The sequence below is a fragment of the Sinocyclocheilus grahami genome, unplaced genomic scaffold (assembly GCF_001515645.1).
Source record: "Sinocyclocheilus grahami isolate Dianchi unplaced genomic scaffold, SAMN03320097.WGS_v1.1 scaffold24.1, whole genome shotgun sequence".
NCBI classification, from domain to species: Eukaryota; Metazoa; Chordata; class Actinopteri; order Cypriniformes; family Cyprinidae; genus Sinocyclocheilus; species Sinocyclocheilus grahami.
This window is the reverse complement of record NW_015505203.1, coordinates 1,534,389-1,551,650: the sequence shown is the minus strand read 5'-3', so window position 1 is coordinate 1,551,650 and position 17,262 is coordinate 1,534,389. Positions and strand designations below refer to the sequence as shown.

At 38.1% G+C, this 17,262-nt stretch overlaps 2 protein-coding genes across 2 annotated transcripts in view; one reads left to right on the top strand and one right to left on the bottom strand.

Annotated features, from left to right (window-relative positions):
• pik3c3 (phosphatidylinositol 3-kinase, catalytic subunit type 3) overlaps positions 1 to 11,254 on the bottom strand; it is a 17,825-nt gene extending 6,571 nt beyond the window's left edge. Inside the window, exons 1-17 of the mRNA XM_016246905.1 lie at positions 10,858 to 11,254; positions 7,354 to 7,542; positions 6,942 to 7,085; positions 5,799 to 5,928; positions 4,319 to 4,405; positions 4,118 to 4,213; positions 3,504 to 3,575; positions 3,257 to 3,361; positions 3,089 to 3,181; positions 2,684 to 2,869; positions 2,319 to 2,461; positions 2,040 to 2,118; positions 1,888 to 1,955; positions 1,659 to 1,764; positions 1,002 to 1,118; positions 760 to 891; positions 549 to 677 (exon numbers count right to left, since the gene is read on the bottom strand). Of these exons, the coding sequence (XP_016102391.1) occupies positions 549 to 677; positions 760 to 891; positions 1,002 to 1,118; positions 1,659 to 1,764; positions 1,888 to 1,955; positions 2,040 to 2,118; positions 2,319 to 2,461; positions 2,684 to 2,869; positions 3,089 to 3,181; positions 3,257 to 3,361; positions 3,504 to 3,575; positions 4,118 to 4,213; positions 4,319 to 4,405; positions 5,799 to 5,928; positions 6,942 to 7,085; positions 7,354 to 7,542; positions 10,858 to 10,922 (1,941 nt within the window). The 5' untranslated portion in view covers positions 10,923 to 11,254. The remainder of the gene's footprint in view (positions 1 to 548; positions 678 to 759; positions 892 to 1,001; positions 1,119 to 1,658; positions 1,765 to 1,887; positions 1,956 to 2,039; positions 2,119 to 2,318; positions 2,462 to 2,683; positions 2,870 to 3,088; positions 3,182 to 3,256; positions 3,362 to 3,503; positions 3,576 to 4,117; positions 4,214 to 4,318; positions 4,406 to 5,798; positions 5,929 to 6,941; positions 7,086 to 7,353; positions 7,543 to 10,857) is intronic.
• Positions 11,255 to 16,255: 5,001 nt separating this feature from the next.
• On the top strand, positions 16,256 to 16,954 carry LOC107563122 (prostate-associated microseminoprotein-like). Its single transcript, XM_016247916.1, has 3 exons — positions 16,256 to 16,370; positions 16,478 to 16,586; positions 16,786 to 16,954. The coding sequence occupies exons 1-3, from the start codon at positions 16,256 to 16,258 to the stop codon at positions 16,952 to 16,954; spliced, it is 393 nt and encodes a 130-aa protein (XP_016103402.1).
• Positions 16,955 to 17,262: the final 308 nt, after the last annotated feature.

Genomic DNA, 17,262 nt, shown 5'->3' with positions numbered 1-17,262 from the left:
TGCCTCTAAGCTTTCTTATTCGTTTTGCTAATAAACTTTCTACGTTTCTTATTTATTTGGTTATATATTATGCATGTTTACTAATTTCCAGTTTTGGATAGGCTACCCATTTAAACTTTATGTAAGTTATTTGTTATTTTATATTAGGCATAGCCTGTCCTACAGCATTGTGTATTTTTATTAGTTTTGTTAATAAAAGTTCTGTGTTTTATATATAGCCTAAAGTGAGTTTGACGTTGTATTTTGTTGTTGCATTCAAGCAATTGACTCCAAATTGCCACTAATTGCGCATGGTGCTTTTAAGCTATTTAAAAGCGAAGGAAAGCGAGGAAAAGAGGGAAAATTCAAACTAAAAACTAACAATTGCTTTATGTCGAATTGCCGCTATTTGAAAGTGAAAGTAAAATGCGAAGGAAAGCGCGGAAAAGAGGAAACGCCCCCGCCCCCACGGTGATACCGGTATTATCTGTATTGTCACACGTTGATTAACCGGTGGGAAAATTTCCTCACCGTCACAACCCTAGTGATGAGATGTAAAGACTTCAGACCTTGTCCATGAGTGAAATAATCTGCAGGATGAGCTGGTCCTGTCTCAGGTCATCTCCATGTTTGAAGATGACAGGATATTGCTCCCCATCCTCTGTCTTAAAGATTAGCTTTGCTGGCATCAGAGCACTCTGGGAGAGAGAGAAACACAAGTCAGGTGTGGAAGGATGAATGTGTGACACAATGCAATGGATATGAAATGATGCACAACACCTTGAAGAGTGTTGCAGTCTCAGGTATGATGCCTTTGATCCGGATCTGTGGCTCCAGAGGAAGAGGGATGGGCTCGATCTCTGACAGATTCACCTTCTCATTATCAGCCAACAGACCCTGTAATCGCTCCGTCTGTCAGAGACAGAAAGAACCAAATGATACAACTTCATAACTTCACAAAAACGATCAACTGATTTCTCACTGTCTACAGCAGCTTTAAAAACTGATTCAGTGTTGCACACCTTTTTCTTGCGGTTTCCACTCTCTCTCTGAACGGCCTTCATGAGCTGCACTAATCGGTCTACAAACGTCTGCTGGGAGGCCAGAAGGGAGCGCATCACTCTCACACTCTTATCACCCTGGAAACAGATATAAACATCACATATTGTGAAAAAGTGAAAGTGACAGATTTTAAATACAGGTTCTTCTTTTGAACTTTTTGTTCATCAAAGAATCAAAGAAAAGATCAAATTACTCGAATCTTCAGTGTCACATGATCCTTCAGATATATGTTTTTTGTTTTTGTATTTTAAATAGAAAAAAGAATGATAAAACATATTTCACAGTTAAATTATGCAGCTGTTTTCAACATTGATAATAATGATAGAACTGTCTCTTGGGCACCAGATATTTGAATGATTTCTAAAGGATCGTGTGACACTGAAGACTGGAGTAATGGCTGCTGAAAATTCAGATTTATTTAAATTGTAATATTTCTCAATATTACTGAATTTAAATAAAAAATGCAGTCTTGGTAAGAATAGGAGACTTCATTCAAAAAATATTTTAATTGAATCTTATTGACCACAATCTTATGACCCCATACCAATTTTTGAACATTAGTTTATATCATCATATTACATTGTTGTAATCCATGTGGGTTCAGAATGTGAATGTACCTTGAGCAGAGCCTGACTGAACCGCCTCATTACATTGAGGTACATGTCATGGGTTTTGGGGTCTCTCTGCTGTGTGTCCTGATCCTCACACTCCACAATTACATACCTGCAGTGGAAGACAATTTCCAAATATTTTCATATAACTCTTTAATATGGAGTCGCCAGAACTGGCACATTGTTGTAGATACTGCAAGTACAGAACTGCAAGACATCTTGATCCATTACTCACCAGTATAAATAGTTTGCCAGTGTAGAGTTTTTGCAGGCACGTGATATAAGGAAGGTGCACAGATCTTGCTGTGGAACACAGGTCACATACACTGTTTCATAAACTTCACATCCACTATGCATCTAAAATTAGTGGGGGGTTTTTACACTTACCTCTAGATTCTCACCATCTGTTCCTTCTTTGCCTTTCTGTGTGCTGGGCATCACAGTGACAGTCGATGCCATCTGGGAACTGCAAAATAAATCACTGTAACCCTCACGATTTTTTGTTTATAAATTTGCCATTATTTTAGAATTCCGACTGTACATTTGATCCAACTACCTTTGAGGATTGTACATTCAGATTTTGAAAGCTTTTGTAATTCTAAGCAAAGTAATGTATAATTGATTTGGGGAAAAAACAGTGCATTTCATACAGACGCATGTTCCAACCTGTCCAGATCTCCTATTGTTGAGCTCTCTGTCAGAACTCCTTGACTGTCTCTCTTACTGGCAGGCTCCAAACCACCCTGGATATCATTGAAGTTCTCATATTTCAATGCCTGCACCAGCTGGAGCAAGTACATTAGCAGATCCTAAGGATAATCAGAATTACATGTATTAAGAGGAATCAGGTTTCTTTAATGCATCAATCTTTCAGTTGTCCCTAAAGATTACCAGTGTTAATGGTGTGTGTAATTAAGTATCCTTAATACTGCTTATGAAAGCATAGCATAATGTGACGCACAAAGATATGCATCTATAAACCACTGACAATCTGACTAACACACACATACACAAACATACATAGACGTTACCTCATCATCAGCCTGCTGCAGCCTCGCGACAGCGTAGCGTCTGACTGTGGGGTTGGTGAACTGTGAGGACAGCAGCTCCAAGGAATCCTCCACATCCATCGGCCGCCACTTTCCCAGCAGCTCCAGGGCCTGTTTGGCCTCCTGGGGCAGATCCCAGTTCACACACTTCAGGAACTTAGTCAAAGCCTAAAAACACACCCACAAATGAGATCTTGAGAATATGGTGTTGCAAACAGATATTTGTGGAAATCATGATGCGTTTTTGACATGCATGAAACCATGAATATAATTTTTTCTAACATTCTATATGTTTTACAGTAACTTTTGTTCAATTGAATGTGCCGTTGCTGAATAAAAGTATGACTGACCCCAAACTTTTGAATGGTTTTGAATGTGCTCACTCACCTTTTCCTGTGTGGTGAGGTAGTATCTAAACTTCCACACAAGGTCCTGTTCCTCAGAGCTCAGCTGCTTAGTGGGTGGGTAGCTTACTATGATCTATGAAAGAAAAACAGTATTATAAAGACATCTGGTAAGATTTCTTGTGTACTTCTTTTTCTCTTTATCACTAACATTGAGTTGATCGCGCGTGGCTGCATTAGGTTTGAGATCGTGGTCAGATGGTCCGCTGCGTAAACTACGAGCCAGTTTATGATGCTTACTCTCCACAAGGTTCTCCTGCAACAGAATGCCAACACCATCAGTTACCAACTTTATCATTTTAAATGAAATTATTCTTTACATTATCAAGTGCCAACACAAATTCTCAAACCCATAAACCCAAGATAATGGACTTTTTTTAGTTTTGTTTACCACTAACCATGCACATCTGAGGGTCGGGGACTTTCACAATATCTGAACTGGTCGGCAAAGGGGAGGATTCATCTGCATCCTGTAAAAAGAGAGAGGCATAAAACCACTGAAATTTAACAAGGCTTTAACAAGTACTAGATAAAGGAAGGTGAACTATTAGATGAAGAATTTTAACTAGTGAACTACACTGCTTTGCAAAATCTTGATTATCACTAATTTAAAGTCATCATAAAATGGCATCTACAACATATTTTAATTCTGTAACAAAGAAAAAAAGTTGGGGCTTGTTTTTACCCATCAAGGCATTCCTGACTGCTAATTGTGAGGGACTGCTTTTTTCTAACTAAATTTGATTACATATTACATTAACCAGAATTAAATTGCTCTGTTTAAGATTGGTAAGATTTCTGAAAAGCTGCTTTCTCTACAACAATATCCTAATTCAATGCCTTAATAGTTATTTGGCCAGTTAATATTAACACCACAGCCTAGTCAACTAAAAAGTAGTTATTTAGAAGCAAGCAAGGCTAATACATTTTGATGAAGCATGCATTAACAGGAGAGTTATTTTGATTCAACGTTGACTTGACAGTAAAAAAAGTAGAGAAAAAAAAGATATACCTTTTCGTAATAAACAATGCTGTATTCTCGTTCACCGCTTTTGACACGAGGGAATTCCACCATGAGGTACATGAAATTAGAGCTACGTTTCTCACTCTGTAGATAAAAAAAGCACAAGCTTCACAAATCAAGCTTTACACAGAGGTAGCAAAAATTACAGTGGCTTCATATTGTGACACTTTTTACCCCCAAACCACTCACCTCATTGATCATTTCAATCTCTCTGAAGGTCAAGCGATCCAGCCAGTCTACTTTAACCATGTGCCCCTGACGATGAGCTTTTGTTAGCTGAGAGAGACAGAGAGGCAAAGAAAGAGAGAGGAAAACTTTTTTTTCCTCTCTTGCAAAAAGACACGTTTGCAAGACTAAGACACAACTAAGACGTTGTGTGCACAATCCTTTAGCCAATCATATGACAGCGGTGTGTCAGCGTGCAAAAGCACACAAAAAGCTCATTAGCCAAAGGACATTCGGGGGGGGCCAGTGCAAAGTAAGTAGCACACCAAGATGACTCAGCCCTTTCTAAACAAACAGTTAGTAATAGTTAGTACAATAACACATCTCATCTAAAGGCCAGCAAGAGTCTAAGAGGACTTTGTTTAACCAGCCATACATGTGTTTTAGTGGCTAAACATAACGTCCATGACATTCATGATTATTTCAAGGAATGCTCTCACTTCAAAACAAGTTACGCTTTATCAACAGTATCCACAACAAATCTTTCTGACTTAAAAGAATTATCCAGCACAACAATCTTTTTTATTTAGTCTGTTCATTTTTCTAAATCCTCCTTTTGATGTGGGCCTGTTTTTTTTTTAAGTGGGTGAACATCTGGTTATACATTAAAGACATGATTGATCTACCAGCTAACATGGTCATAATTTGAGTTGAACAATTGTAAATAAAAATAAAAAAATGCTATATTTGACCTGCCATATTTAAAAATATATATTTATAGTATCATAAAAATTGTTTCTAATCCTTGGATTCTCCTGAACATCTACACTGTTGTAAATAAATAAATATATAATGCTGAATAAAAAAATTGGTGAGGTCAAGCATCAAAAATGGCAGTGCCTCGAGTCCAAAAAAATAACATACTCATCCTAAATGTGGGTCAAATTATGCAAGCTAAATATATACCCTGTCCTATATCTTGCCCACAAATATATGAGACAAGCCAACACTCATACACGCGTCCAAAAAAATAACATACTCATCCTAAATGTGGGTCAAATTATGCAAGCTAAATATATACCCTGTTCTATATCTTGCCCACAAATATATGAGACAAGCCAACACTCATACACACGCACACACACACACACACACACACACACACACATTCACACACATACATTCAGCATTCCTGTCTTCTCTCATACTCACGTCACTAAGTATCTCCAGGTCTGGGCCCTGGAACAGAGGGCAGTTAAAACATGTCCTTTGACAGAACACACACACAAGCACACTCCCTCGCAACAACAAACATTCTCAATTCTCATTCTTTCCACAAATTGGGTAATCTATAAACACAATCAGCATATCCATCTATCCCTCCCTGCCGCCACCCACTTTTCATTTAACATATCCCTCATGTACAGTAACTGTCCGTCCACAGGCATACTTCTCCAGTTTCTGTCTCAGCTGGGCTCCTCCACTCCCCAATCCATCAACTGACCTTGGCCAGGCGGCCCATCTGGTCCTCTGCCAGAGTGCTGCTGGTCCTTCCTGGTGTACTAGTGGGCTCACTGCCATCACCCTCCACACCCGGCCACACCTTCAGATCATGCATGCCCTGCCGGAACATTCTAGTAGACAGCGTGAGAGAGATGGAGATAGATAAGGGGGAATAATAAATGTATAAAAATTAGTGGTGTGCAAACTTTAGTGGTAAATAATCTCTTTTGTGATAAGAATCTCTTTCCTAAATAATTAATAACACCTCAACTTCTATTTTAACATGTACAGATTTTATTCATTCAAATTAATTTGATATAATCTCAGATTCTGAATGTAGTGGTTACAAGCACCCTAAAATCTGTAAGACAATGAAATTATTATTGGAGTGTAGATATGAATCATATGTATTTTGAACAAATTCATAAAAAAGTATTACGAAAAGTATGACACCAAAGTATTTGTCAGCTCAAAAACAATTTAACCAATGGAGCAAAGCATTCAAGTGCAATAATGGATGTGCCTTACTAACATATGTAAATATTTGGATGCCAAATTTTAATTTTGTGCAAACATATCAGACTGGTAGAAGAAGAGACTGGTGGAAGAGACTAATAGGAGAGAATGGTGGAATGGAATTATCCTGCAATGCATTTTTACTGTGCTAACGTTTAGGGTTGGTAAGATAAAAAAAAAAATAAAGAATTATCTTAAGCTTTAAAAGGCTGCATTTATTTGATCTAAAATACAGTAAAAAGGTAATACTGTGAAATAGTATTACAATTTAAAACAACTGTTTTAAATTGACCCTCCATTTGATTGTAAAGTGCTTTGGGTGTACAGCAATGCACAATAAAGCGCTATATAAATGCTTCCTTCATTCATTCATTCATTCATATGTATTTTAAAACATCATTTATTCCTGTAATGGCAAATCAGAATTTTCCGCAGCCATTACTTCAGTCTTCACATGATCACTTTAATGAAGGCTTTTTAAAAATCCCACTGGGAAAAATGAATAGGAAAAATACTTCTGAAACCAGAGCAGAGGGGAAAAAAGGAGGCTGGGCACTAAAGCACTAAATTTTATGTCATTTTCCAGTTATATATCTGATGAACAAAATTGTAAACATTAGACCCTTACCCATATTTCCCAAAGAGGGTGACTGTAGTGCCCCCAACAGGCGTGGCTCGGCCGGGTCCATACACATCCCAAACTGTTAGAGTCACCTGGGCACTCTGAGGCAGGTCAGGGTACTTCACTGGCAGCCTAAGCCACTCGTTCCAGCTAAGGTGAAGAGAAGACAACAATAATAATGTGACAGAACATATGTGACTCAGTACAGTGAACAAATGAAATTTGAAGGTATTAAAATCAGTAAAAAAAAAAAGTATGCGAGCGGATGATTGGGTACAAAATAAATGCTACGTATCTCAGCAAAGCATCTCTGATATCTTTTGTTTGGTTTCCTGCTCTGACTCATTATTGAATCACATTAGCATAAAATGAGCCACTGTGTGACATACACAGATTAACCATTGATAAATGTACATACTTCCAGCGAGTGCTGAAGGCCTTGTAAGACGTTCGTACAGGCAGAGCGAGAGGCTTGCCCTCGGCAAACACCTGACAGGTGACGTACAGGTCAGAGCAGCTCTCCTGATAGAGTCCTGAGAACCGCAGCATGGAGTCCTCAAGCAGAGCTTTATAGCTCTTCTGCTCTCTCTTGCCCTCCAGACTGCCTCTGCAAAAGCAAACAGAAAGGAGATACTATTTCTGCTCAGTCAGAACACAGCACAATGTTAAGACATTTGCTTTCTGAAGTAAGGAATTTGCATACTGTACCTCTTTATTGGTGAGCAATTGTGCTAAAAGTCAGCAGAGTTACAAAACTATTTGATCAATGATTTCCATGACACTTTATATGTTCTGATGCTGTTTTTAAGTTTTTGAAAAACATCTCTCATGCTCACCAAGGCTGCATTTATTTGAGCATTAATATTAAACAGTAATATGGGAAACATGTGACCCTGGACCACAAAGCCAGTCACAAGCAGCACGGGTATATTTGTAACAATAGCCAACAATGCATTGTATGGGTCAAAATGATCTATTTTTCTTTTATGCCAAAAATCATTAGGATATTAAGTAAAGATCATGTTCCATGAAGATATTTAGTAAATTTCCTACCGTAAATATATCAAAACGTATTTTTTGATTAGTAATATGCATTGGTAAGAAATTCATTTGGACAACTTTAAAGGCGATTTTCTCAATATTTAGATTTTTTTTTTTTGCACCCTCAGATTCCAGATTTTCAAATAGTTGTATCTCGGCCAAATATTGTCCTATCCTAATAAACCATACATCAATGGAAAGCTTATTTATTCATCTTTCACACATATTACAATAAAAACTTTGTTTTCCTATTTTAAAGTGCCCCTATTATGGCTTTTTGAATATTACCTTTCATGCAGTGTGTCATGTAGCTGTTCAACCGTTTCATCATCAGACTCAGCTCGAATTGGTAAGGTACAATTTCTTCTTCTTCTCTCGAGTTTTTTGGCGGATTGGCAAACCAACGTAAAGGTGCATGTAAGGTACAATCGATACCATCTTTTTTATGTATTGACAAGTCTCCAGGGCTGTCATTCCGTCATGGCAATTGGGCGCTTCCTTTCCGACACGCGCTGTACGCGGTAGCCAATCTCTCTCTACGGCTCTGGACCAATCACAAAGGACTGCGCCATCTGACCAATCATAGCAGTGAGGGCTCAAGGAAAGGACCAGTAGCCCCTCACTCCAGAACACAAGATCCAGGGGGCGGGGTTGGATCCACATCTAGGGGGGTGGAGATGGTAGGTTTAGGGGTGGAGATGGGTGGGTTTAGGGATCAGGGGGTGGAGTCGGGTAGGTTTAGGTATATGTAAGGTGGGAGGAGTTGGACCACGCCCCCTGGATCTTGTGTTCTGCAGTGAGAACCATCTCGAAAGGAGGGGTTTCGAGAGACTGATTCTTTGAACTGCTTCGCACAAGTCATTTATGAATCATTTAGAAATTAGGTAAAATTAAATAAATTTTGGGATAAAACTAACGTGTTTTTTGACCTTGCATGCATGTAAACCTGTTTTAGGAGACTCATAAAACAATATTAGCAACCTTAAAAATGGCATAATAGGGGCACTTTAATATATTTCGAAATGTAATTTAAGCCTATGATGGCAAAGCTGAATTTTCAGCAGCCATTACTCCAGTCTTCAGTTTAGTGTCACATCATGATACTTCAGAAATCTGAAATCTGTTGTTCAAGAAAAGGTTCTTATTATTATCACAGCTGAAAAAAGTTGTGCTGCTTAATATTTTTGTAGAAACTGCGCCTTTTCAGGATTCTTTAATGCATACAACGTTCAAAAGAACAGCATTTATTTAAAATAGATTCATAAATGTATTCATACTGTTCTTAAACGAATTTTTATTCATTTTTATTACTACAAGTCCTTTTCAAGAAGGTCAGGCCGTAATTACTTAACATGGTGACAGGCAGCTCTTCTTCATGCATTTGGATTTAACGGTCACTGACTACGTTTACATGGACATCTGTAATCTAATTATTTACCTTATTCTAAATAAACCACTATTATGATTATGGTGTTTACACGAGTTGCTTTTAGAATATTCCTTTCATGTTCCCGTTTTACATGCTATAGTACATAGTTGATTAATGGCACACGCCATTACGTCCCCGCGCGACGCTATCCGGCGTCCCCTCCGGAATTTCACGCATAAACATATAATTCGTCTTCGTGATGATGCCATGTACAGTTTTGGGTGTTTCGTTTTTAATTTTGTGAAAGCTTCAAGTGCAGTTAATGATTTGTCAAACGGTTGACCACTGCCGTGTGTGTATCCTGTCGCAAAAATGACGGTAATAGTGTGATTAAGGTGTTTACGTGTCTATTCTGCACTTCAGTAATGCGACTCAAATAGGAATAGCCTACTCCACATGTCTTAATTCGATTTCTGTTTACTTCGACTATGACTTTAGCCGGATTAAGGTAAACAAAAATCTCTGTTTACATGGTAGATTCTTAATCAGAGTATTGTCTTAATCGTATTCAAATCGGAGTATCGTTGTCCATGTAAACGTACTGACTGTCCTATAAAGCGAGTTTGCTTACTGGCACGCAACGCAACACACACACACACACACACACACACACACTCACACACAGTGAAATTAAACTGATTTCGTTATGACAAACACTCGCAGGTCAGAAGAATAATTTATTCTCTTTATTTTTGATCCACACGTACACGGACAGAGACTCGTTAAAGAGATAGTTCACCCAAAAATTTAAATTCTGTCATAATTTACTCACCCTCATGTCGTTCCAAACCTGCATGAGTTGCTTTTTTATGTTGAACACAAAAGAAGATATTTTGAAGATTGCTGGTAATCAAACAGTTGGTGGTTGCCATTGACTTCCATAGTATTTTTTTTCCTACTATGGAAGTCAATGGCAACCACCAACTGTTTGATTACCAGCAATCTTCAAAATATCTTCTTTTGTGTTCAACATAAAAAAGCAACTCATGCAGGTTTGGAACGACATGAGGATGAGTAAATGATGACAGAATTTTAATTTTTTGGGTGAACTATCTCTTTAAGATCGAGGGCAAACGGAGAATGATGTCAATAGACTGATGAAAGCCCTAAAACACAAAAGCTCTCGCTGGACTCCTGTTCATTCTTCTGACTCACAGTGTGGCCATGCTCGCTTTGGTAAACATCGCGAAAACAACCATTTGATAGCATGCAAGGAAGATTTCTCTTTTCGTTTCAAATGAAAGTGCACTACATTTTGTGCTCTTATATAAGTTACCAGTAGACACTTTATTATTATATTACATATTATTAATGACATAAATCCATGCATATTATACATAGCATCTACCAATAATACGTGTGCAGTGTGCTGTTATTTGGCCTCTGTTGATATTTTGCTTGTTTGACAGTTCTGTATTCAAAACAATGACTAAGGTCCAGAAACATACTCACATTTTAAGTTGGACGTTTATGTCCAGATCGCAACTATACACATAGTTAAATTTGTCTGTGTCCATCTTCAGTAATCGATGAAGTGTTATGAAAAACCGTAGTGAATGAAACAAAACAGATTAAAAAAGAATAACTAAATGCAGATTTCTCAGGCGGTGGGAGATAGACTGCAGGGCCTCTAGCAAAGACCCTGCACTGGATCTGCTGGAGCTTTAGCTTTTCGCAGCACTTTATATTCTTGATACAACTCTGTCTGATTAATGAAAACCAATATAGCCGGTCAAAAATACTATCAGTCTTAATTTAAAACAATAATAAAGCATCTGCCAGGGCTTCATCGCGTCCGTTTTTAGAAAGGAAAACATTATAATCAGACGTAAATAATCGATGTCAAATCAATCGATAGCCGCAGCGACTTGCATGGCTGAACGGATCAGAAATGGCTTCTTTGGTCTGGTGGATCCCGGTGGCTTCCTGTTTGGTTTAAGAACGGATAGTAATACAGGACAAATTTCGTAAGGCGTTTAAAAGTCCTCTTGAATTGCATGTTAGTTGTAGATTGAGTACAATTGTTTGCAAGTTTCTGAGTTTAAACTGAATTAAGGCATAGATTTTTTTTCTGAAACATTTGCATTAGTTTCATTTATTTAAATGTTTAATTAATTTAATTATGTACTGTATTTCATACATCCCCCCAAAATTAATCTATTTGAAATCTATTTAAATTGCAATCCATTGTAGTCTCGATGTATTAAGAAATTGCCAAAGAGAGAGAGAGAGAGAGAGAGAGAGAATAGCAATTGTTTATACATTGCACTTAACCCAAGTTGTGATTGTTGGATCTGCTGTAAAACCAGTAGGTTATGGCCTTTGTCAGCCATTCTGCACAGCAGGTGGACAAGTCATTTGCAATTGCTATCTGTCTTTTGGGTGCATGAACGTAATATTCTCTAAGTATGTTCTCCAATGCAATGAACATTTTATTGGTGTGTTTGTGTATATAGGCATCACAATCGGTTGTACTTCCTAAAAACCTCATCTCTCTTCACACAAGCGTCTTTCTTGCCCTCGTTTGTGAGGGCAGAAAAAGAACCAAGCCAATAAAAAGATTAAGAAAACAAACTGTTCTTGCTTTTAATTTACATTCGCTGGCAGCTTGGCATTCGTTCACTCACATCCTAAATCTTAGTGCAACTTTGGGTCCCCCCTGCACATTAGTGTGTGGTTATATAATAAATGGTGATGAGTCAGACTGCACAACAGAACAGGACCGTAGTCCATTACATCCTCCGCTCGGGACTCAAGAGCTGTTAAAGAGGATAAGGCTCATTGCCACCCCTCATGTGTTCCGAACACTCACAGAGGGGGCTCTGCTTCCTTGCTCCAAAGTTTAAAGCCACATTCCTTTGAGTTGAAGCCAAAGGGCAGCTGCACTCTTGGGATGACAAAGGTTTCCACTGGCTAGACCTTACCAGGCCTGAACTTGTATATTCAGGAATTGCTTATGACCCAGCAATAATTGCTTATATGATGGATTAAATGTTTGCAGGTACACTCTAAAAAAAAGGTGCTAAATAGCACTAAAAGGGGTTCATTGGCTTGTAATGATGGGGAACCACTTCAAGTGCTATATAGCTTCTTTCTTTAAAGCTTTACAGCACCTTTGTCAAATGGTGTTACTGTGTGTAGAACCATAAGTTCCCCATTCTCCTCCTTACATTTTAGATATGTTACTCCACTCTCATATGTTTGCTATGATGAATGGGAATTTACTTCAATGGCAAAAGCTGTTTTGAATCACTTTTATGCTTTTCTGAGGTCAAAAAGTTCCATGTGAGGGCTATGGAATATATAGGGGGCCTTGGGGGCAAAACGGTTGAGAGCCACATTATCTTCAGGAAATACACTTTATTTTAATTTCATTTTTAATCATTTCCCCAACTAAACTAAGAGATAGAGTTAGAGAACTGTACAGGGATTGAACAGGTTCTTTGTATGGCATAATTGACATTGGTGCTATATAGCACCTTAAAAACCCCAAAGAACCCCCTGAAGAACCATTTTGTGTGTGTGTGTGTGTGTGTGTGTGTATTCAATCTGAATTATGTGCATTGCATTTTTGCATTCATTTTTACTTTTAATAAAATGGATAGGGAAGTTTAAATTAATTGTAACCTGTAACTTAAAATGCCTCCATAGAATATATAGATTGATTTAAAAGATTTATTTAAACAAAAAACACATTGACTACTATGTGAGGCTCATTTAAACAATGCTTATATTGTACAGTAGGAATAAATCGGTGATTCCCAAACAGTGGTACTTGTAAATCAGGGGAAATTAGAATTTTTTATTTTTTAAGGTGACATTTTAAATGTGTAACAACAAATGTGCTGGGATTTTTAGTAGTGTAATTTACTTCAACAATGTATTGTTTTTAAATGTGCTAAAGAAAAAAAAACACAAAATAATAAAAAATAAATAGTAAAAAAATAGTAAAAATTCTGAGAAATAGTAAAAATTCTGTTCCTTTTAAAAAAGACACAAAATAATATGTTTTGTCCGTTTTTGTGGTCGACACATGTAACCCATCTTTGTTCATATTTCAGTCATTTTCCCAGCAATAAAACTCTCTTACGTATTTCCTAAAATTCTGTTCTGGGTAAATAATCTTTTCCTAGAACTTTATTACAGATTGGCTACATAAGACACAGGTTGGGAAACAGTGGGATAGGTTACCTAAGGTTTACCATTAAATCAGAAAATGTGCTGCCAGAAATCAAGTGTACCTGTTGAATAGACTTATTCATAACAGCACTTTTAGTTACTTCTTCCATTTAATGACAATAACCAAAGATTAATTGACAATCAAAAATTGTGAACTTCTGCCAGATGGCCTTTTGGCAAGTTTTATGCTCCTATTGGACACAAATCATGTCCTATGAGGCGGAAATATTTAAATACGACACCAGTTCTAACGTTCAAGCAGAGGGGAACATGCTAAGAATGCACGGCCAGAGCAGAGGAGAGACTGTGAGTCACTTTGTCCAAACTGAGGCGCTAGTAGTCAGTGCCATAGAGCAGTAGTACAACATGCAGTACACAGGGAGGAGCTTTCAACACCTTTCAGACTACTGTGGGGTGACACAGGCGTGAATGCAACAAACAGACTTTGTGGTACCCCAGGGTCTTCGATCGCAAATTTTTCCATCTTGATAGCAAAGATGACGAGAGATGAGCTAATGTGCAAATGAGTATGTAATGTTTGGTTCTGGCTCAAAGAGCGTTACCTTCTCGGCATCCGCTCAAAGCCTAATCCCTCGCGCTTGACACCTACCTAGGATCCTTCCTTAATAACAAAAAAGCAGTTCAGAAATATTACATCTTCATCTTCTCTGGTCATAAACACACACACCTGCAGCGGTAGTGCAATAAAAGTCAAATTCTGCCTTTATGAGCTTCCTCATGCTCATGAACATCTTCAGCTGGAACAGACCCACGTGAGGTCACCTCATCATCATCAGCATGAGCTCAGTCCAAAGAAGCAGACCAGGGTCACGGCAACCTGAGGACCACAGTTGTGATGGATGCCTGTGTTTGTGTGTTTGAAGATCACCTAGTAACCATTTGGTGATGTTGAGAACCACCCGTTGACCATCCTCAGGATGCATCTGAGGTGACATCTGACAATAAACTGAATGTTGATGCATCCACTACAACCCAAATGAAAACTGCCCTATTAAAAAAATAATATATTTAAAATACATTTATTTCATACTAAGTATAGTTCTGTCATGAAAACTCTCAGATAGTTTAGCATGGTAATGTACATGACAATGTTGATGTGTTTGGTCTTGGCAGAATAGATTTAAAAATGTCAAAAGAGTCAAAAGTAAAAATGTTTATATTATATTATATTATATTATTTTTATATTAATTTAAACAATTATTATCAAACAATAATATTCATTTAGTAACATAAATATATCTTAGTGTAGGCTATATCTTTAGAGTTTTATAATTCATTATCTTCTTGTCGATCCACCAGTTCACATTTACAACTGCGTGTTTTCTGCGTAAAAAATAAGGGTCGTTTTTGGCTTTGGTCTAAACAAAGAGCAGAAGGGCTTATTGAAAAATGCTAATTCATTCTCTGCCAGCAGGTGCCGTAACGGCAGTAAACAAAGCAGCGCAGCACCTGACTTTGAAACTTGAAGCGCTCATATTTAATCAATTAAACCATAGCCATTTGAAGTGTAAGCTATATCTCAATTTACATGTATATTTAGTTTTTTCACCGGAGCACCACCTGAGTCTTCTCCCATTTCTACCAGTGATCATTGTTTCCTTCTACCTGCGCATAAATCAATAGCATCACTGGACTGTAGGTTGCCAAGTTGAGGGGACAAATGGGTTGATATTTGTATGCGTCGATCGTGTGAGAAAGATGCGTTTCATACAAGATCTGGCAACTGGACAACCTTGGAATTTGTTGACGGGATTATAGAATGAGGTTTTGCTCATACAAATTATGGGAGTTTTACCAGAAGTGAATGTAGCAAACATATAAAATACACCGAGTGGGATTTTTTTTATAGAAAAATTTAAAATATGGTAGAAATACAGGAAAATATTTAAACAGGATGATAGCGGGATAGAATGGTAAAATACGGGAGAATCCCGGGAAAAACGGGAGGATTGCCAGGTGTGACAGGTGGAGCTGGGGCAGTTGGAGGGTTTCTGAAGCAAGCTGTAACTGCTACAGCAAGCACTAGTCATATATTTGAATGTTGAGCAGTTTTTCAATACATCTTGTCATTAAAACAGAAACATTTGGCATTTTACTGCTTTTGTTATTTTGATAAATGGATTAAAGCGGATACATAGACCTACTACATATGTATATATATACATTTTTATTATTTTGGGGAAAAAAACTGGGCATGATGGAAGTTTTATACTTTTTAACTCAGCATCATCAAAGTAGGTGAAATTAGGCCTTTTTTCCCCAAATGTAGGGCTGTTATCTTTAATTGGCAACTCATGTTATCCATATTTGTTCAGCATGCTGTCTCGCATCAACTTTTTCTTTTTCTTGCTCTCCAGCTCTCTTCCCCACCTCTCTTAGTCATCCCAGGATGTGTCAGAATTTCTATAGTTTTTCAAGGTCATGCCCAGTGGAGCGGAGAATGGCAATCACCGGAGAGAAAGAGCAAGTGGTGCCAAGCCACAGCTTTTTCCTTTGCACACCCCCTAACTAACCTGCCCCCACCCCAGAAACACACCTCAGGTAGGGGGTAAACCACTCCTCACACCCGTCCCCGTGAACGCACGGGGGTATAAATGAAGGATGCGAAAGAGGAGAGAGAACAATTCAGAGGGCGATCGAACAACTCAGATGGATCCCATGGCGAGACATGGTGTGATGATAATCTTAATGGCCTCTTTGGTGTGGATGAAATGTTCAGCAGCACCAATGCAGTGCCACTTCAACTCTCAAGGTGAGACCAGCTGTCCCGTCTCATGATATTTCCTCTAAATCAGTTTTATTTGGAGTGCACTTGTTGATCAGGCACTCTCAGGACTTGATCTTCAGTGTGCTCGATGTCTCTCTTCACAGCTCTGTGTGAGTATGATGGGAAGCAGTACTCTATGGGAGAGAGCTGGATGGAGCAGGGCTGTGTGCAGTGCACCTGCCTGCACCCTGTGGGAGTGGGATGCTGCGAAACGTAAGAGTCGTAACATCTTGCATTAATTTCTCTATTGGATAATAAATAAAAGAACCTAATAAATGGGAATCTTGAGATTTTTCTGTTTTATTTTGGTGCTCTGAAAACGAAATTACACTCTTGAAAACCCTTATTTTGGAGAATGTACACAGAATGTAGTTAATTTGAATTTATATTTAAATCAATCGCTCGATTACAGTGTGCATCGGCCTGTGGACTTTCCTCCCTGGTGTGAAGTTCGGGTTGAATCTCTGACCTGCCAGGTCACACTGGTGATGACCTCTGATCCCCGCCTGCCCTGCATTCCCGGAGAAGAGAACAATGTTGATCCAAGACATGGAGCACTCAACATGAAACTAGAAGGTTAGCATGGAGGAAGACTTCAAACCACAATTCACCTGCCTGTCAGCTAACATCTGTCTCACTATTACGTGAGATGCAATATTACTTCTATAGAACTTGTATTCTCGAAGCATAACCATTACCATTTAAGTTCTCAATTTAAAGGAAAATAGGATGTGGTTTTACATGTATAGCATGTAGGAGAGGAAAGCATTCTATTGAATTATCTGGAGAGACAGATGGGAAGTTTTATATTTGTATGGAATGTCATGCATTATGTATATTAATTTGTGCTTATTCTGCCATGTTATTATCACATCACTATAACACAAAA